We start from the raw sequence: 17,848 nt of genomic DNA on the forward strand, positions 1-17,848 counted from the left end.
TTCTAATATCTAATCTGTGTCTCCTCCCATTTAGTTTCATCCCATTGCTTCTAGTCTTTCCTTGTGCAAATGAGAATAAAGATGATCCTTCTACAATGTGACAGCCCTTGACATATTTGTAGACAGCTATTAAGTCTCCTCTCAGTCTTCTTTTTTGCAAGCTAAACATTCCCAAATCCTGCAACCGTTCCTCATATGACATGGTTTGCAGACCAGTCACCATTCTGGTCGCTCTTCTCTGAACTTGCTCCAGTTTGTCTATGTCTTTTTTAAAATGTGGTGCCCAAAACTGTACACAGTATTCCAGATGAGGTCTGACCAAAGAGGAGTAAAGACCGATAATGACTTCACGTGATCTAGACTGTATGCTTCTGTTAATACATCCCAGAATTGTATTTGCCTTTTTTGCTGCTGCATCACACTGTTGACTCATGTTCAGTCTATGATCTATTAGTATACCTAAGTCTTTTTCACATGTACTGTTGCTTAGCTCTATTCCTCCCATTCTGTATATGCTTTTTTCATTTTTATTGCCCAGATGTAGTACTTTGCATTTTTCCCTGTTAAAAACCATTCTGTTGGTTGCTGCCCACTGCTCCAGTTTATTTAGGTCTTTTTGAATCCTCTCTCTCTCTCTTCTCTAGTATTAGCTATCCCTCCTAGCTTTGTGTCATCAGCAAATTTAATCAGTTTACCCTCAATTCCTTCATCTAAATCATTGATAAAGATGTTGAACAATACAGGTCCCAGGACGGAGCCCTGTGGTACCCCACTTGAGACATTCATCCAGCTGGATGTGAAGCCATTTACAACCACCCTTTGAGTCCGATCACTAAGCCAGTTATGAATCCACCTAACAGTTGCCTGGTCCATTGCATACTTGGTCATTTTTTCAATAAGGATGATGTGAGATACTTGAAATAGATCACTCTGTTTGTAATGACTCTATATAATATATGAGTTTCACTTTTTGTATTGAAGAACTGAAATTAATAAACTTTTTGATGATATTCTAATTTTATGAGACGCATGTATGTATATATATATATATATATATATATATATATATATATATATACACAGTACAGACCAAAAGTTTGGACACACCATCTCATTTAAAGATTTTTCTGTATTTTCATGACTTTGAAAATTGTACATTCACACTGAAGGCATCAAACTATGAATTAACACATGTGGAATTTTATACTTAACAAAAAAGTGTGAAACAACTGAAAATATGTCTTATATTCTAGGTTCTTCAAAGTAGCCACCTTTTGCTTTGATGACTGCTTTGAACACTCTTGGCATTCTCTTGATGAGCTTCAAGAGGTAGTCACCGGAAATGGTCTTCCAACAATCTTGAAGGAGTTCCCAGAGATGCTTAGCACTTGTTGGCCCTTTTGCCTTCACTCTGTGGTCCAGCTCAACCCAAACCATCTCGATTGGGTTCAGGTCTGGTGACTGTGGAGGCCAGGTCATCTGGCGTAGCACCCCATCACTCTCCTTCTTGGTCAAATAGCCCTAACACAGCCTGGAGGTGTGTTTGGGGTCATTGTCCTGTTGAAAAATAAATGATGGTCCAACTAAAAGCAAACCGGATGGAATAGCATGCTGCGGCAAGATGCTGTGGTAGCCATGCTGGTTCAGTATGCCTTCCATTTTGAATAAATCCCCAACAGTGTCACCAGCAAAGCACCCCCACACCATCACACCTCCTCCTCCATGCTTCACGATGGGAACCAGGCATGTAGAGTCCATCCGTTCACCTTTTCTGCGTCGCACAAAGACGAATGCCAAGAGTGTGCAAAGCAGTCATCAAAGCAAAAGGTGGCTACTTTGAAGAACCTAGAATATAAGACATATTTTCAGTTGTTTCACACTTTTTTGTTAAGTATATAATTCCACATGTGTTAATTCATAGTTTTGATGCCTTCAGTGTGAATGTACAATTTTCATAGTCATGAAAATACAGAAAAATCTTTAAATGAGAAGGTGTGTCCAAACTTTTGGTCTGTACTGTATATCTATCTATGTATATTTTTTTTCCCAAGAACCATAAAAACTCTTCATTCCTCAAAACCGTATTCAACTACCATCCACCAAATCTTACTTGCCAGCTCCTCGATATTTTTCACTAGCTCCTCTTTATCAGATATAATCTGTTTTAGTTGTGGAAGATTTACAAACTGCTCCTGAAGAACATCCTCTTGCTCCATCATATCGGTGAGCTGTGACACGCTGAAGTAGAAAAAAAGAGAAACGTGCGTGGAAGACTTTCATGGAAATGTTACAACAGGGTACAGAGAAGCCAGTGTGCAGAATAAGCCCCCACAGACTTATCTATAGGGTGGCCCTGGGGAATACTAGGATGGATGTCATTTTATCATTAGAACTAATATAGAATTCAGAATTTTTTTTTTGACAAATAAAAATTAAACTTTTTTTTTTTTTTATTTTAGTTGTAAAAATACAAACCTCAAATCTGACAGCTCAGGAAACGTTTCAGGGAGATCAGGCATCTTATATGTAAAGCCGTTCACACCCACCTAAGAAATATATACAGGTACTGGTGAGAGACTACAGAAACAGAAATGTTCAGTGCCTAGGTTACCGGCCACTGCTGCTGTCTATCAGTGGTGGCCAGTCTCCTAGGCAAGGAAAGCAGTTTGCTATACAGCTTGCAAGTGCAGCTCTGAAGTTGGCCGGATCCCTGGATTCAGTACCTCTGTGCTCCTCCGACGCTGCAAAGTCAAAGCGGTCTCTGCCGACAGCAGAGGAAAGTGCATAGTTCAGACCAGCGGCGCGACCATGCCGCTGGTTGAAACTGTCCATCTTCAGGAGAGCACTGCCCCCAGCAAGGAGGTAGCCAGCAAGACAGAGGAGCAGTGTGCTCCTGATGAAACAAGATTAGACAAGCTCTTAAAGGGGTTTTCTGATCCGACATGACACTGACTGCAGACTTGTGAATTCTCACATAGTGTGCACTGCTGTCTGCAAGTACGCGCTATGCATACTCCCAGCCAGAATCCAACTACAGTTCAAGGCCTCGCACAATACACTTGCATTGAGCGCGCTGGGAACAGTGTAGCCAGATTGTGGCCGGAAGTACGCATATTGTATACTTGTGGCCACCTGACCGCCTTTCCCGGTGTGGACACCACAGAATCCTCACTGTGTGCAGTGTGCTCTATGTGAGGATTCACAAGTCTGCAGTCATACACAGTGACTGCAGACTTGTCGTTTTAGACCAGACAACCCCTTTACAGAAACATCTTCCCTGCCCACCTATTAAAGTTTAATTGACATTTTTTGGCTTTTTCTGATCACGGCTGCGCACTTACTTCAGACGGGGGGACAGGCACCGGCAGATCTGTAATTAGGCCGTATGCGGGGGCGGCAGTTTTGGCAGAGTTGTATGTGGAAGGAACAGGTTCAGATACTGGCACTGATCTATTGTTATCTTGTGTAGGGAAAGGAGGAAACAAAGAAAAGCCAGAAAGAGGGTGCGGAGGCCTCCCTGCGGGATTGCTGTACAGGCGGAAAGACAAGAAAGGGTTTCCCTCATTAGATTAGTATTCTCCCAAGCACCATCGTAATGAAATAGGACATACAATATCTGTAGGTAGATGCTGTGTCGCCAACATGCCAGCAGATAGATCAGCCTATTATGTGCTGTAATTCTGCAGCTCTGAACATACTGTGTACGGACAGATACACACTATTAACACACAGTTACCCTGCAATCCTATTAGTATACCAGAGATGTTAATCTGCAGATAAGGTTACTGACAGGCTTCATGAGGACACAATGTAGCCCGTACTCCACATGGGCTGCCAGATGATCACCTCTCCTCTACTGCTAGTGTAGCCGCCATGCAAGGTGCACAATGGGAGAGAACTGTCCGGGCCCTGCTTACCGGCAGCAGCAACATACAGCACATCCACGGACAGAAAATGTACAAGAGAAGTAAGAGGAGCCGTCTGGATGGTATATAGCACCCTGTAATGCTGGGTTTAGTCATTATACCCATTCTGCCCATCAGCAGCATCATATCCATAGGCAGTCACTTCTGGAGGTGTTTAGACAGGCGAGCCGCACTTCTGTCCGCACAGAATGATGGTTAATATGATAGAATCTCAGCAGCACACGATCTGATCACACAGGGCGATGATGTGCTGCCAATAACGCTACAGCTTAAGCAGTCTTGAAAATGACCGCCCCATCGCACCAGCTTTGTGCTCCAAGTCTCTTCTATTCACCGCCACATATTTCTGATAAATTTACATCACTGTGACTCCAACTTGTCACTACAACTGAAGACTTCTTTGGTCTCTGAAGTGTAAATGATTGTGAACACACCGCCATTTCCACAGCTCCCATAGCGTTGGCCTATGTTCACATGTCCAGTAATCATCAGTTAGGATGGATCCAGCAGCGATCCATTCACACACAAAAAAAAATAATTGACACAACTTTTTTGTCCACCTGAAAAGAAACTAATTTCAACTCGGTCCATTTTCTTAACACTGACGTCTATGGAAAACGGATCCGTTTATTAGCCATCTGTTTTCTTCCTTTTGAAACTGATCCAGTAAATAGAACAATTAACCTTTTGCAAAATGAAAAAAAAATGGATGGCTAATTAACAAATCAGTTTTCCATAGGGTTCAATGTTACAAAATGGATCAAATGGAAATAAGTTTTTTTTTTTGCCACATAAAAAAAAGTTGGGCCAGCACAACTGTTCTGTTATCAGATTGCTGCTGGATACGGACTATGTTCACACATCCAGTAATCATGTTAGAACGTTCTAATGGATGATTACTGACGTGTGAACATAGTCTCATGTGCAGCGGCATCATGCAGAGTTTCCCCGACACACCGTGTCTGCAAATTGAGAATCTGGTTTGGCTTTTATCCTAAGTCATATGGCAAGGCTCGTTAAAGGGTCGATATTGACTTTTAGGATTACTTCCAAAAGGTGGCGCTAAAGTTCTAATACTCTTCCTCTCTGAAGAGACAATTTGCATATTTAATTGCCCAGAGGAGCATGCACGGCTTATACGTCTCCTCACTCTGACATGCCAGGCTTGGCTTGGCATTCTCCACAAGGAGAAACGCTAGCCCTTAGACCCCAACCACTCGGTACAAAACTCTCATCATTGGTGTACAGTGGGTATTCCCATCAAACAATATGGAAAGGAGGGGACCCATAATTTGTAAAGTCTGAATTTTGATAATGTTAAAAGTCTAAAGGAGAGAAAAAGAAATGTTCAGGTACAAGTTAAGGTACAACTCTACAAAGAAACCTGCAGTCAAAATTAGAACTTACTGTAATTTGCTACATGGAACCACAAATTCAGCCGCAATGTGAGGGTAAACAATCGTTCAGATGACCAGAAATAAGTGCTAAAAGCGGATGTGCCATCTTATCAAGTAGAAGTGCACCGCTCCCCAGCCTCCTCGCTTCCCGATTTATGGGGCGCAGTGCGCTCCTGCTTGATTGACAGCTTGGTGCAGCGGCATGTGTTGTGCGGCTTGTCCGAACTATGCGCTCTCTGGTGCTGCAAGCAGAGATCATTTTGCCTTTGCAGCATCTGGGAAGCAGCGGCACTGAAGCCGGCAGTGCGCTCCAGCCATCCAGCCAGCTTCGGGCAGTGCTTACAAGCTCTACTGGGAAGGACTTGTATTTTGCCACCGCAGAAGCAGAAAAGAATAAAATTAAATATACTTCCATTGTTGAGAATGGAAAGGATTTTTAATAACAAGTAAATTACTAAATTGCTTGATTTTACAAGAATTTTGCAATTTCACCACTTTAAGAATATTGGAATAACCCTTTAAACTTAGATGATATTCCACCATAACAATGGAAGGATCTGAGATCTCAGGACAATATAATTACTTACTAGGGGAAAGAGCCAAAGGTTGGGGCCAGGGTTGGAGGGCTTTTCCAAAACTCTTCTAGTAAATTCTGGACTATTTTCCCAAGATCTGAGTGCATAGTAAACTAAAAAAGGAGAAAATTGTTAAGATGTTAACAGCTGTAAACTCTCATCAGAAAGAATCATGTGGCTAATGCCATAATAACACCTAACATGATCAGAGATTCCTGGCGTAACACTGTGTTCCAAATTATTATGCAAATAATATTTTCTCAGATTTTCCCAAATTACCTATATGAATTGCAGTCATTGTAATTTTCCAGTCAAATAACTATTAGAGTACAATTGAACGGTTTTTGTACAAACTGCCTATGATAACAGTATATTTTTTAAAAAATAAAAAACTCAAACTGCACTCAAAATGCATGTTCCAAATTATTATGCACAGCAGAGTTTTCAACCTTTTCATTTTAATAAAGAACAAAAAAATGGTCATTTTTGAAATTATAAGCATTAGCAGGTTATTACAAACTGAAATCAAACAGTTTTCACCTCAAAACTTTATTCTAGGTGATGTCACATTTGCACATAGGACCCCTTGTTCGAAAGGAGCTTCTGAACTCTCTCGTCCATTGAATTTGTCAGGTTTTGGATGGTTTCTGCTTCAATTGTTTTGCATGAGGACAGAATACCCTCCCAGAGCTGTTGCTTAGATGTGAACTGCCTCCCGCCACCATTGACACTCCTTTTGATGATGCTCCAGAGGTTCTCAATGGGGTTGAGGTCAGGGGAGCATGGGGGCCACACCATAAGTTTGTCCCCTTTTATGTCCATAGCAGCCAGAGATGCAGATGTGTTATGTGCAGCATGAGACGGGGCATTATTGTTCTGTTCATGATTGCAGTTTGTGAGCTCCGATCTCCTTCTATGGGTGAATTTCTTTGGGGTCTTGAATCCTCTGGCTGGTTAAAACACGTGAAAACAATCCTAGATGCTGGTATCTTCATTGCAAAGGTAAGATGTGTTGTATCTGTTCATATTCTACTGCTGCTTGTCTGATTTGTACTATTCTAGGCACGGACTGTACAAAAATGATCCTTTTAGTGCTGAGAATAAACGAGATTTGTAATTATATAAATGTGTAATATTTTACATTTAATTTGCACATATAGGCCGTGTCAGAAGAGGGCGCCAGCGTGCTCGTTCATTGTTCTGATGGATGGGACCGCACCGCTCAGGTCTGCTCTGTATCCAGTCTGTTACTTGACCCCTATTACCGAACCATCAGAGGATTCATGGTAAGAGGCTTTATTTCATATACTCTATGTACAGGTGGAGATTTACGGAGTTGATATTTTTTGCATAGTGTAACTTTTATTTTTCCCAATTACTATTAGGTGTTAATTGAAAAAGACTGGATTTCATTTGGACACAAATTTAATCACAGGTAACCCTGGTCACTGCACATATTTTGGAAAAGTCAAGCAGAGTCACTTATTTACAGAGGGCCTTTCACCAAATTTTTCATGTTGAACTGAAAACACGTTGTAGCTTCAGAGCAGAAAAAAAAAAAATTGTTAGTTCTTTTTTTATTTTGCATCTCTGTTGCAGGGATATTAACAATCAAAGTATTTGTCACCTAATGAGTTAATTTTCGTTACATCCAAGTGGGTGTTATCAGAGAGCTTTCACTGTGGGGCATGTACTTCTCCTTGTACGATGCTGTCCAATTATAAACAGGCAGCAAGATGCTAGAAAAAGAACACGTCCACACCATATCTTACAGCAGGTTTCTCAGTGTGTGGGTTATAATGAAAGCCCGGATCTCCTGGTCTAACCTCCTGCATGATTAGAATATCAACTGTATTCAAATCCCATCAATTAACACATTTCAGATATGGGCCCAGCAGTCAGTGTGGGGCTAGGGTCAGCACAGCTGAGTTTAGCTGTGTCACTTTCCAAATCTTCCATCAGCTCTCCTCCTCTCAGCAAAAGAGACAAAAAAAACACCATACATTCTAATATAATATACTTACTGTAGTTTTTCTGTGCCATTCCCAGTCTCAGGCGGTTTTGGGAGCGCAGTCCACCTGAAAAAGATGTTGCATGCATATACCCCAATTGCATTGCTTCAGCATATTTTTTTTTTTTTTTAAGGTATGGAAATTTAGATGGGGATCCCAAGGAGGTGTCCCCAGTGATAGACCAGTTCCTGGAATGTGTCTGGCAGCTCATGGAGCAGTTTCCCTGTGCGTTTGAATTTAATGAGAGATTCTTGGTCCACATACAACACCATATATACTCCTGTCAGTATGGAAACTTTCTGTGCAACTGCGAGAAGGAGAGGAAGGAACTGATATGAGAGAATATGTGCTCTGTGTATGGTCACTATAGGCTTGTAACAGAAATAGAATATGGATGGTTGACGTGTCCCTGATGCTGATCTGATCACACGGTGCCCCACAGTCTGGATAACAGCAATCACTTATAAACTGTGAAGGTTGAACCTTGGCAAAAAATTTTCAATAACTGTGCAGGAGAAAAATGTATAAAGTGATGGCATATTGGTAAGATATGCCATCACTTCAGGATTGGTGGGGGTGTCAGACCTTAGGGACGCCCACATATCCGGAGACTGAATGGGTATGTGAACCTAAACCATTTCAGTTTTTTCCTGCCCATCTGGGTCGCTGGCATCGCTGGCAGTGCCACTGTACAGAGAAACATAAGAATGGTGAAATCAAAATGCCAATAATAAAATAAGATGGGTACATGGATTTAAGAATTGCACAGTTCCTGATGTAACCAATGGTCCACTAGAAGATACTTCTTGAAGATATTCTCTGTCCTGAGTAATGTTGAAATCTTGTAGATCTTCTTTCCCAGTCACAAAATTTCCTAACCTGCACGTCAGTAGCCAAGGACATGAGATACATCCTTGTAACTAGAGGATCATGGCTTTAAAGAGATATTCTTAAAATATCAAGCTCTCATTGAGGCCTCATTCAGACATCCGTATCCACATGTACGTGTTAATGCTAATGCTATTCACATGCCTGTGTATTTTCATGGACTATGTGTCTGTGCAAAACTCACGGAGACATGTCTGTTTTTTCTTCCATTATCACAGATGAAAAAGACCTATACAAGTCTATGGGTCCATGAAAAACATAGACAGCCCACGGATGGCATCATGGTGCTGTCCGAGATTAAAGGGGTTGTCCAGTACTTTATATTACCCCCCCCCCCCCAATGTGTCTCCCCGGGGCCTCTAAGGATTTTTGTAATTACCTTCCGTTGCAGATAATGCCTGTGAGTGGCGCTATCACTGGCCGCTCACAGGCATCACATGACCCCCGGCTGCAGCCGGCTTTGACATCCGCCGATGTCGCTGGCAGCAGCCGGGGGTCTCTGTCTTCCGCGTTCCAGGTAGATGCCAGACTGTGGGCGGAGTTACCCCCCCACATCACACCCGGCATCCACCGCACGCTCTGCCTCTCCCCATTCATTGGGAAAGCGCGGTGGATGCTGGGTGTGACGCGTGGGGAGGAGGTGTAACCCTGCCCACAACCCAGCAGCCACCGTAGGGACCCCAGTGCCGAGTCACGCCTCACTTGTCGTGACATCAGCGTGGGGTCACGTGATGCCTGTGAGCGGCCACCGATAGCGAAGCTCACAGGCATTATCAGCAATGCAAGCTAATTACAAAAAGTCTTAGGGGCCCCGGGGGGATACATTGGGGGGGTAATATAAAGTACTGGACAACTTCTTTAACATTACAAAGCATAGGAGAAACTTTATAACATATTTATCCATACGAGAAGAACACTGATAACACAATGATGGTAAAATGGACACACTGATACCATTTTTTCACATACCTGTTTAAACCTGTACATGTGAATGAGGCCTTCTGCTGATCACTGAAGAGCCCCATTCTCAGCATCGCTAAAAGTCCCATCGGTCGGACCTCCAGCATTCAGAAAGTTATCTCCTAACCCTTTACAACAGTGGTTCTCAACTCCAGTCCTCAGGACTCACCAACAGGCCATGTTTTCAGGATTTCCTTAGTATTGCACAGCTGATAATTGCATCACCTGCACAGGCAATAATTCCATCACCTGTGCAATACTAAGGAAATCCTGAAAACATGATCTGTTGGTGAGTCCTGAGGACTGGAGTTGGGGAACACTGCTGTAAAGGGACTGTCAGTACAGAAGGACTGTTCAAATCAAGTACAGGCGCTCGGTGCACCGTGGTGGGGCCAAGCAGTTCAGTGCATCTTTCCATCTACTTTTTGGAAACGGATTTTCCAATTTTGACTATGAAGCTACACAGCTACTATGCAAAGAAACACTGAAAGCTATAGAACTTGTGGCTCATTCATATAAGAGAATCAGGCACAGTTTCACCAGTTTGGTCAGTGTCAGTTTTTATCATTAGAGTTTGGCCTGAGCTTCAGTTTCTTCATCTTTTTCCATCAAACAGACCTGGAAAACTGGACAGCGCTCAGATGGCAATTAATTGTTGGCCGATTTTTTTTTTCACTGACCCATGGATGTGCATTGTTAATTTTGACCTGACACTCAGATAACTATCGTACATTTTGCCACGATTTTCCGTCTCTCAAACAATCACAGATATGTGAATGGCCCCATTCACTCTTCTAGGTACAAGTGCTATCTGGAAATAACACAAATAGGACTCGTACACAAAAAATGTACGTCTGAATGAGCCCTTAGTGTTAGTGCAGGTTGCAGTGGTGACGGGTATACTTGCAGCTCTCATAATCTCAATATATCAGTGATGCAATCATCATCTTCCAGAATTCAGGAGAGGACCTACTCCCTCTGGTCTTACCTGTGGAAGCAGCGGTTGGATTACATGAACCCTCTGTACAGAGCAGATCACAGTCAGAGCCAAGGAACTCTGAGACCACACACCACTCCATGCCACTTCAGGTAAGAGGTTATTCTGATTCCTCCTCTGCACTGAATAAAGCAGCAGAACTCTAACACACCATATACTTATCATTCATATATAGAAACATCAACCCTAACTTTACAGGTGAAAGAAGCGGGGTGACGTATCATGAGCCCAATGTGTCCTTCAGTGGTGAAATCCAAGGCCCAACACTCTTCCCACTTGTAACCATGGTCTACATTTAGGGGTTGCGTCAGAGCTCACTCGTCAGTTCTATCTTCTACCTGGCCCAAATCAATTCACTTTAGACAGATTTACTGACATCTATGACAGCTTGTGACACGGTGATTCATTTTGCACATATTTAGACTGCGATAAAGTATTGATCTTTGGGGGTCAGACCGCTGGGACCCCCAACAATCCCCAGGAGGTTCTGTAGAGCAAGCTTTGAACAGAGCAGAGGTGGAGCATGTACATCTCTACTCCATTCATTCTCTGTGGAACTGACCCCTAGCGATCAATTCCTAAATCCTGTTGATAGGGGATTACTTATATACTTGGTACAACCCCTTTAATAGGGCATGCGGATGTCCCTGATCGGGAACTTTCTATATAAACGCATAATATAAAGTCGAGTTTGGGTCAGGAGACCTGAAGCCAGTCTTTGCATTGAAGCATACTCAGACCGCAAAACACACGTGTGAATCCAGGCAAAAGCTGTTTTTTTTTGTTTGCCTGTACAAAACAGACCAATTTTGCAAGTGTGTTAGATCCAATTTTCGGGCATATTTAGTCCACATGTCCGTTTTTATCAATGGTTTTGCCATATGCAAAAACAACGTGACAGAGGTTTCCCAAGCTTCTTCAAGTACCCAGTCAGTGAAAATGAAGAATAGCAGTAGGATGCAACTTGGATGTCCGCAAATAAGGTCAATGTAGGGGATGTCTCTGTTTATATACAGACCATCAGTCAGCAAAATAACAGAACGGACATGTGAATAGTGTAAGGATAGGATGTGTCAGTGTGCTGTCCGAGTAATGAGGCCCAACTTGCCACCACATATTTTCACTGATCTGAAGTCACCAGCCATAGATGAGCCACTGAGGGACTCATTAGGACTCGCTCACATTGCCACGTAACACGGCCGAGTGCTAGTGCTATGTGATGTTTTATCGGATAGCACTCGGACCAATAATATACTATGTTATCCGAGTGCAGTCTGATGTACGTGCACAGAGACAATGGAGAAGATGGAAAAATTAAGTCCTCCATCTTCTCCACACCTGTGCTGCAATTCTTCCATGCGAGAAAATTGGATCACACTCAGAGTTAAAGCCGAGTGTCATTAGCATAATCGGCCCAATTCTCTGGCATGGGAGAATGCACAGCATTGTGAGCTAGCACTTCATGTGTGTACCATGAGCTAGCATGTCTTAAGAACATATATCATGAGAATTGCTCGATGATAATCTTCTGTACTTGTGCATATACTAACTCTTCAAACTTATTTTTCACCATGGAAGGTTTTGGAGGGGCCTCTATAACCGATTTGAGAAAGGAATGCACCCTCGCCAGTCAGTCACTGATTTTCTACAGGCAGTAAAAGAAGAGACGCAGCAGCTGGAGGAGGAAATGGAGTTCATGGAGAAGGTGTGGTAGAAATGCTGAAAATCCAGCTTCCTGGCCTATATGTTTTTGATGTTTATACCTCCGCTTAGGTTTCAGTGTAAACCAATTCAGCTTTTAATGGTGACTGAGAAACAATTTTAAATGATTATATATAGAAACCCTGCACAAGATAAAAAAGAGGCAATCATTTTTAGCCAATGCCCTACGTCTTTGGTGTTCTCCAACACAATAACTGGAAGAGAGCACCATTAAAGGGAATCTGTTACCAGGTTTTTGCTACCCATCTGAGTGCAGCGCAATATAGGGGCAGAGGCCCTGATTCCAACAATCTGTCACTTACTGGGCTACCTGCTGTCATTTTGATAAAATTACTGTGTTATCTGCAGCAGACCCCGCCCACATCACTGATTGGCAGTTTTCTGACTGCTGAGCTCTGTATAACCCCGCCCACACCACTGATTGGCCACTTTGTGTATACTACATTTGCAGAAAGCTGCCAATCAGTGATGGGGGCGTGGTTGTACAGAGCTTATGAATATGTAGGACTACCTGGCAGCAGGTTTACTAGTCCCCAATGATAATCTGCTTGCTGATAAAATAGTGATTTTATAAAAACTACAGCAATCAGACCATTAAGTGACACATCACTGTAACCAGGGTCTCTACCTTGTGTCTTTTCAATGTCAGTAATGCCTGAGCACTGTGGCGTTATGGCTTTCTTATGGCACCAGAGGTTACATTAACATGCCCTAACCCAATGTAACTTTTGCTCTTGTCTAACAATTTTTCCTTTAGAGATTAACAAAACTGGAAACTCGAGAGTCAAATGAAACCTACAGGAATCTCAATGACCAGCCAAAAATCCACAACTTCCAGATATGCATCACCAAACACTCTCCGGCTAATACGCCCCAAGATTACAGCACCAACCTGAAGCTGTTTCCCTCTCGTAGTCCATCCCAAGGTGAGGAGGACTCGGCCCTGATCCTAACTCAGGACCATTTGAAGAGCTCGGACCCCGACCTGTCGGATAACAGTGACCAGGAATCTGGGGTGGAGGACTTGAGCTGCCGGTCTCCGAGTGGTGGAGACTCGTTACCCAGCGAGGACAGTGGGAAGGATCCCGATTCAGATGAAGCAGTGTTCCTGACTGCTTAGAGGTCTTATTAACCACTTGCTATTATATTAGTGCTTCTATTTATTTATAGAGAGTGATGTAAGCTGGGAGGGATATACTGGGGGAAAAAAAAACATATCGACTTTGTTCACATGTATCAGTGGTAGTTTGTGCAGCGGAGACCAGATACTAATGTCCTATATAGTCGGTCTGATCCAGGCAATTGAACGACTGACAATTGGAAAAGTGCATACACAGGTTGACGAAACAATGACGGGGACACAATGATCGCTAATAATCTGGTATCATGTTATCAGCAGCACGTCTCCTGTTTACACTGAGTAATGTGCTGCCGTTAAGAATTTTAATGAATGCATAAAATGTATCGCACCCAATGAAACGGTGCTTTCCTAGTTTGTCTGCCGATTGTGGTCCTGGTTAGATGGGCCAATAATCGTATGTTGGAATGATTCCTATGAGCGCTCGTTCATCGTTTATTGGCTCTACGCCTTAAGTGCGTGTCTGCAGCCTCCGGGAATATTCAGAAACAGTTATCTTTTTTTAAGAGCCAACCTTATAATGCATTTTGTTTCCTTTCATGATTTCAAACCACATGTCCGTGGAGCATGAATCCTGTCCCAATATATTTGTATATTTAAGGTTTGTCATTGACAAAGGTGCCCTGTACTGGAAATATGGACACTTACATGGTTTTCGGGTTTAGGTCCACTGTGTGAAAGATCTGAATGTGCTTTGCTTCTGTGTAAGTTGCTGGTAGACTAATGGTGGTCATCCAGGATCTGACATTGGGTATTAATTCCCTACCTCCTAGTTATGTTAGGCATGACTATCACATGTAAGGTTCTTGCCACCTGGCCGAGAAAAGTTCGAAAAAAAGGACGCAAGCATAAACTGTTTGGCCTGTGACCACAGCAATTTACAGGAAAACAATGTGATTTTCGTCACATGATTAAAACCATGACCCAATGTCTATGGCTGAATAATCCCTTAAAGACTAATGTTTTGTGCTATGGTATACCATCGGTCCGATCTTCTGTAGCTTTATACTGTTTCCACATAGACTGCCAATGAAACAAAACTTCAGAATCTCATTTGGAGACTTTAAAGGGGCTGTCCAAGACTTTATTGAAGGCCTATACTTGATCATCAATGTCTGATTGATAGTGCGTGCTGTAGCTGTTCCTGTGTCAACGGTGGCCAGAAATGCTCAGGTGCCGAGCTCTGTTGACGGAGTACTACATATCGGCCCCCCATTCAAATCATTAGGGGGCAGATGTGTAGTACGCAGCCGCAGCCACTATTCCCTCCACAGAGCTCTGCAGTGCAGCTCCGCTAATGAGCACCCCAATTGATCAAACATTGATGACTTATCTTAAAGAGGTGGTCACTACATTGTATAATGCCCCCATCAAATTACACCTTTTAAATACCTGCAGCCGGGGTCACGTGATGCAGACTGAGCAGTCAGCAATAGCGCCACCCACAGGTACATATGGAAGCAGGAGGTATTTACAAAAACATTTATTTAGTTAACATGTGTAAATCGATGGGGTCATTATACAATGTAGTGGACCACCTCTTTAAAGAAAGGCCATCAATGTTAAAGTCCGGGACAACCCCTTTAATTATTAATCGGTATCGGTACAGATCTATTAGACTTTTCAGAACTTCAAAATAGGTCCATCCTTCAAACAGATGCCAAAAAGTACAGTATGCTGCAAACTTTAATGGAAGCATTCCTGTATGAATACAATATTGGAGGAAATAAAGAAAAAAAAACAAAAAGCTTTGGCACTTTTATGTAGGTCTCCATAATATAGTGGGGAGAGACTTTCTTATTGACTTCTATAAGTGAGGTAGAGCAGTAACCCCAAAGAAATTGAAAAATCAGCTGTGGTCCCTATAGGATGGCCCTACACGTTGCATTTCCCATCACTTTTTTGACAATACATTGGGGTGGAAAAATAAGATACCACTTTTGAAAAGCGAAAATAAAAGCAGATAATAAGAATTTATAGTCCAGAATTTACTGGTCACTTTTGTATTTCTGTAGGAATTCCAGCTCTGTACGTTGCAGATATCCGGCCCATCAGCGGATCAGCGGGGTCCCGCGTACTTGAATCCTTGCATGTTATCTGGGGGCTAAGAGCCATAGGGTTCTCTCTAAGTGCTTCCGACACTGGTTTTCAGAAAACGTACTGATCCTTTTATATTCGTGCTGCAAGGTAGTTACATGTGGGGTCTCAGCGTCACATTACTGGGCTAGTACTAATATGGTAAGAGTCAATGTGGTGTAGTATCCCCCCGCCATCCTTTACGTGTCTGCCTGCTGCATAGCGGACGGCTGCCATCTTGAATGCTCATTGAAGCTGCTATTAGTTTTTTTTGTAAATTGCATGGATAATCTTACCAGAATAATCGTTCTCACTTCTTGACTTGTCTGCTCATTGTGACCAATATCATATTGGTTTTCTAGACGAGTTTACAAGCGCTTGTAGTGCTACAATACAAGAACAAAGCTACTAGATGTAATAGGAAGATCATCATAAAATGACCGTCCCTCCCAACTGCAGATTCCAAAATCTCCTGAAGATGCAGCTTATAAGTGAGGTCCGTGATGGTCAGAAGCAGCGTCTTCTTCCCATGATCTGTGCCTGGGGTGGGAGCCCAGCGATGTAGGGGCTGAGCCGCAGTAACAGACATGGGGCCGTGTCTGCGGGGGAAGGTGGGGAATAGAGTTTTCATTTTCTAATCCAGGACAACCCTTTTAAAAGTAGAACTCCCAAAAACAATGAAAGGGAAAGCCTCTTAAAGGGACACTAATCCTCCAAATGAATGAGGGCAAAAAATAGAGCAGCTCTTACTTTTGTCCAGTCTGAACATGATCCTAAAAGAGATGGGGCCAGAGTGATCAAGAGCGGCGCTGTTCACATTGGTCTTGATGAGGAGGTGTGCTGGAGTCAGACAGACGCTCACGGTTCATGAAAAGGTGCATGCTTCTTCCTGAATTGAGAACGCACCGTGGGTCAATAAACAAATCTGCAACATGTGAATGAGATTTTGTGGCTATTTATGGTACAAAGATTTAAAAAAAAAAATTCCGCACAAGCGCTGTGTGTGAACAAACCCCAACGGTGGTGCCGCAGTTCTTTTGGGAGTTCTCCTTGATTGCAAAGGGTTTTGTGTGTTTTTTTTATATATATTATGTATGGTTTATTTATTGATGCCATCATTGCTTATTTTTGTGACGAGTATAATAAAATCATGATCTATTTTTTTATTTTGTGTTGCATTTTTGGCTGTAATTTATATGCAGAAATTGATTTTTGTTTTAAGATATTTTAAAATATGTTGTCAAGCAATATTACCCTAATTGTGACTATATCAGTACAAAGTACGTATGTAAAGTAGTTTATTCCGCAATGTGCAATTAGAATATTTTTGTAAACTCCCTTGTGTTGTGTGTGCTGGTGTGTATAGATTAGATTGGGCCTCTGTCCTTTACGGACATAGCATTACAGTCATTTATGCTGCACTTATAGAAGATGCTAAAGAATTACACTACAGTTTTTTTAATACAATTTTCTTTTCTTTTTTAAAGCAATACTTTACTCACCCTCTCTGGGTCTAATGCAGAGTGTCAGCTATTTGTCACATTGACAGCGCTGCAGCCAGTCAGTGAGTTCAGTGACTCTGAGCAAGTAGTGCCGTTAACTCGGGCAAAGCTGCTGATCTCAGTTATTGGTTGCAGCGCTGTCGACGTGAGGCCAAAGGACAGTAACAGACACTGGGAGCAGAGACCCTGTGCTGGACCCAAGGAAGGTGACTAGTGCACAGTTACAAAAAAAACAGCTTCACCAACGGGTTAAAGGAAAATCCCTTTAACCCTCAACTGGTGAGGTGGGGGTTGCCACACCCCAGGGAATTTTTGTTCGGCTGCCATTCATTGAAAAATGCTGGTATGAGGATTCGTGTCTCACTAGCTTCCATCCATTTGTGTGTGTCAAAAATGTGTTACACTCATATGCAATCAATCGCCAATAAGAAAACGATTAAAACAAACGTGATCTTCGCATTTTCTGTAAAAATAAGAGATTTCTAAACACTGGGGTATAGGAAACCCCACCTCACCAGTTGCGTGACAAAAACCCCACCTCACCAGTTGAGGGTTAATGAAGCAGATAATCTGGCACAGATCAGCAATGGAATGGGGAATTTTACAAGATCAGAAGCAAGAAACTGAGCAGAAAATTAGGAAATTACCCTGATAA

General features: G+C 42.5%; 1 protein-coding gene across 1 annotated transcript; it reads right to left on the reverse strand.

Annotated features, from left to right (window-relative positions):
• Positions 1-2,066: 2,066 nt before the first annotated feature.
• Positions 2,067-6,101, reverse strand: LOC141194328 (vacuolar protein sorting-associated protein 37A-like). The gene is made up of 5 exons (XM_073662231.1): positions 6,093-6,101; positions 5,911-6,011; positions 3,342-3,537; positions 2,476-2,546; positions 2,067-2,238 (listed from the first exon to the last, which is right to left on the reverse strand). Exons 1-5 carry the CDS (start codon positions 6,099-6,101, stop codon positions 2,067-2,069), a joined length of 549 nt encoding a protein of 182 aa, XP_073518332.1.
• Between the last annotated feature and the right edge of the window lie 11,747 nt (positions 6,102-17,848).

The sequence above is a fragment of the Phyllobates terribilis genome, unplaced genomic scaffold, assembly GCF_046119375.1.
Source record: "Phyllobates terribilis strain yellow unplaced genomic scaffold, ASM4611937v1 Scaffold_69__1_contigs__length_7402412, whole genome shotgun sequence".
In the NCBI taxonomy this organism is placed as follows: domain Eukaryota; kingdom Metazoa; phylum Chordata; class Amphibia; order Anura; family Dendrobatidae; genus Phyllobates; species Phyllobates terribilis.